The sequence below is a fragment of the Orycteropus afer genome, unplaced genomic scaffold, assembly GCF_000298275.1.
Source record: "Orycteropus afer afer isolate SDZICR_OR568_19922 unplaced genomic scaffold, OryAfe1.0 scaffold00267, whole genome shotgun sequence".
Classification (NCBI taxonomy): domain Eukaryota; kingdom Metazoa; phylum Chordata; class Mammalia; order Tubulidentata; family Orycteropodidae; genus Orycteropus; species Orycteropus afer.
In genome coordinates this window covers 1,357,260-1,361,421 of record NW_006921854.1, presented here as the reverse complement: position 1 = coordinate 1,361,421, position 4,162 = coordinate 1,357,260, and the positions used below count along the sequence as shown (strand labels likewise).

General features: G+C 43.2%; 1 protein-coding gene across 1 annotated transcript in view; it reads right to left on the bottom strand.

Moving 5' to 3' along the window:
* Positions 1-4,162, bottom strand: part of GRIN3A (glutamate ionotropic receptor NMDA type subunit 3A) — a 250,352-nt gene that overhangs the window by 145,855 nt on the left and 100,335 nt on the right. Inside the window, exon 3 of the mRNA XM_007950325.1 lies at positions 3-488. Within this exon, the coding sequence (XP_007948516.1) occupies positions 3-488 (486 nt within the window). The remainder of the gene's footprint in view (positions 1-2; positions 489-4,162) is intronic.

Here is a 4,162-nt window from a genome sequence, read left to right as displayed (position 1 = left end):
ACCAGCTCCATGGCATCCTGCACGTAGTACTCAAAGACAGACTGTGTTGTTTTTCCATGTGCAATGAGCCCTAAGGGCAGACCTTCTGTCCTCAGTTCCTCCACATTCTGGGAATCTCCCAGCACCCAATGTAGCTCGGGCGGCGTTACCCCAGAGTGGGTGGTGATTTCGAAAATCTGCCGGATGCTTTCCATGTCGCAGCCGAACATCACCACTGTAGGTGTGTTGTCCCTAATACTCTCAAGCTGGACGTGCAGGAAGCTCAAGAGGTCGTCAGTGGAGGAGAGGTTGGCGGTGACGTTGACGATCGACCCGAGGTGGAACTTGGAATTATTCTGCGTGAGGAGGAGGAAGTCAGTGATGTTCCAGTCTTCATGGCACAGCAACAAGCTAAAATTGTACCAGTTGTTCATGGTCAGGATTGAGACAGTGACATCAGCATCAGAACTTAAGGAATTTTCTAAACTCAGCTGTAGGTGAAGGGGATTCTGTATTTAAAGATACGAAAAAGAAGAATTAGAAAGCATTGGCCAAAGACTACTACAGAGGGCTTTTATTTATTTATTTCTTAATTTCTTACGCATCGTAACTCTTTATTTTTCCCTGTCATATTCAAATGCATCTGGGAGAAAATTCTCATTATTGGGAAAACTATGCTTACTGATTCCCTACAATTAAATCCCTGCTACTTTTTGCTCAGAGACCCAGAAGACAGATGGCTCTTTGTGCAAATGTCTGGGGTGACACAGTCCTACAATTGGTCTTATGCCTTTATCAATTTTGTTTACTTCCTCACAGATCTCATTGCATATGCATCTCATTTCTTAGTATCACTGTTACTAGCTCATTTGTTGAACTTAACCCTCAGGAGAAATAATTTAAAGAAAGTAACATTTGTTTTCTCTCAAAATCAACAGCAGGGGCATCTTACCACAGTGCAGGTGCTTGGATAAGAACAGTACAGAAAACGACTATGTCTTGGTTTCCTACCCTCTTGCAGCCCCTTCAGGAAGGCTCTTCTGGACCCTTCCTTGGGATAATTAGCAGTATACAAATCAAGATTTCGTGTTTAGTCTCACATTGAAGACTTGATTACAAATCTACTCAGCCTGAGTTCTCGCTGTGAAGTGTGTGCCACTTCAATTCATTTATGAATTCCCATCACAATGCCATCTTCTTCTGGGACCCACCAGCTCAATGAAAGCCAAGTATGTGATTTGAAAAGTCACCATTATTAATCACATAGGTGAAATGGAACTAGTCTTTCAATAAATACATTTAATAGTTCTTCCCGAGTGCAGACCTTTGATAAACTCATTTGTAACTGACATCCTGAGAATGTGTAGCCCAACGCCTTACATATCTTAGATGCACAATAAATATTGATTAAACTGACCTAAACATGTTTCCATCAGGCTATCTGTGAGAATTCACAGAGCGTTTAGGTCAATAATATGTGTAAATAGAGGGAGAGGCCTTTCACAGTCAGGTTTCATTCCCTTTTATACAATAGGAAAGAAGGGTAGAGTCTATCCCTGAAAACTGTGTAGAAAGAAATAGGATCTGAGCTGTGCTTTGAACTCTTCGAAGGAGCGAAAAGATTTTTATGGGTGGAGTAAAGCATGAGCATTCCAAGGGGGGTTGCAAGAGAGAACCTATGCAGAAGGCGGGTCACGACAGCAATCATGGTGGTCGCTGAGGCACAAAAACCCAACGCAGTGCCGTCAGTCCGTTCCGACGCATAGCGATCCTACGGGACAGAGTTGAACAGCCCTATAGGATTTCCAAGGCTGTAAATCTTAAGGAAACAGACTGCCTCATCTTTCTCCCACAGTCAACTGGTGGGTTCAAACAGCTGAGCTTTCAGTCAGCAGCCCAGCACCTAACCACTGAGCCACCGGGCCTCCTTGGTCAGTAGGAGTCTAGAAAATTATTCTGGGCGTTTGACTACTGTCTTTCCAAACTAAGCTTTGGATCAGGGTTCTTAGAGGATAGGCAGCATTTAGCAGGGAGAGAGGAAAAAAAGCCTTTCAGGATCTAGATTAGGGGCCGAGGACTTGAGCTAAGAGCTGAAGTTGGTAATGGTAAAAAGGATGATGAAAAAAGGATTTAGTGACAAGATCAGACATGGGAGGCAAGAGAAGGAGGGATACGAGAGCAGGAGACCATTTCAAGGTTTGCAGACAAGGTCCTGAGGTAAGAGGAACGGAGCCTTCTCCTCCTCACCCCTGTTCTGATTCACACCATTTGCTCCGGACGGGTTCCTGCTGTCTTCCTTCTTTAGCTGACTTCCCTTTCTCCTTCCTTTGGATCTCCTCCTCCATCTTACCTCGCCCCCAGAGCAAAGAGCAATGGAAAGCTAGCCACATACGTTTAGCTGCAAGGAACAAACTACCCCCTACTGTTTTCTTGGCCTCAGCCTTCTATTCTGCTGCCAGTTTTCTTTCTAAACTCAAATATGGCCGCATCATTCGTTGGCACCATCACCTCAGAATCGCCCACTGGACACATTTTCAAATCAATAGTATGGTGTTTAGAAGGCCATTCCCAGTCTTCAGCTTCACCCTCTGCACTGCCAAATGTATCAAGACAAGTCACACTGAACAATGTGCTTTGCTTATAGTCGGGGCACACGGGTCCACACCTACACGCCTGAGGCTGTGCTGTCACTTGACCAGGAATGGGACTTGCCAGAGTTCATACTCAAGAGCTTCCAAACACAGATTGCCAGAAACGTTTTTTTTTTTGTCATGTTTACTATGTTTCTGCTGCTGATCTTTTCCTTTTCTCACAATATTTTTGCCCTGTTGAGTTCCCACAGTGGTGAAAGGGGTTTTTGCTTCTTTGCTGGTCAGGCAGAATGAGTTGTCTCTTGTCTGTGTCATGGTGGCACCTGGTTCAGCTCTCTGTTACAGACCTCTTCACACTATAGTCTAACTCTTCAGTTAAGTGTTTGTCTTCACACTAGACTGGAAACTTCCTAGGACAAGGACCATATCTCAACCATCTCTTCCAGTACAGTTCATAGTGAACCAGACCTGGTGTTTGTCAAATGGGATTTCTCTTTTGTTCCCACAAGTCTTGGCTATGGTCATCATCTCTCTGTGGAGAGACTGGGAAGAAAACCATTTCTAGGAACACTTAAAGACACATCATGCCTGCAGTTGGCACAAAGGATCATCCAGCCACGACCTGCAGAGGAACTCAGTGTGTGAGGAAGAAGCTCTACTGGGGGCAGGAGTGGGAATGTTCTCTACTTGCTAAATGGGAATGAAATTAGGTTACTACGATGAAGCATTTAGCACCAGAAAGAGAAGCAAATGCGTTTGACACAAGACAATGACCAGGAGTGTGTGTGTGTGTGTGTGTGTGTGTATGTGTGAAACATGGATTCTACTAATGGATAATGATTAATCCATCTAATGACAGCAGTCCTTACAAATAACTCTATTGAGATGTTGCAGATGTTGAAGTCAATCCTTTGACAGACTTTAAGGGCCTGATTTCTTCAAACAAATACTTAATAGTAGTTTAGAGACATCTAGTTAAATGCCACTTATCTAACCTCAGCTGCAGCATTTCTCATTTTCTCCCCCTAAAATGAAAAAAGTACAGCCACACACAAGGATATAAAAACCTGTAATACAAAAATTCAAAGCTGATGGTAAAAGTTTTGCCAAAATCTGGGTCAAAATTCAAGAAGACCTATGGAAAACCAAATTGAGGATTAAAGTTTGTGTCTGACATGTGGTTTGCTGTTCACACAAGAGCAGACCCATGGCCTGAAAGAAGGTATAAAGTGTTTTTTTTTTTTTAAATATTCCCAGTGTTTGCCTCCTAAATCAGAGATCCAGAAACAGAACAGCTTGAGAAGCTGGAAGCCTCTTGCTACTGTGCAAGTAGATTACAACTGCCTATTAAATGGATTCAATTTAAATAAATTAAAATATACAGGCTCAAGAGAGGGAGGCAGAAAATAAGAATTTAAATTAAAAAACAAAAAAAACCCAAAAAAAACCCACCACTGTCATGGAGTCGATTCCGACTCACTGAGACTCCCATCACATTTCCAAGGCTGTAAATCTTTCCGGAAGTAGATTGCCTCATCTTCCTCCCATGGAGCAGCTGGTGGGTTTGAAGCGTGTTTGGATAACCACCCAAC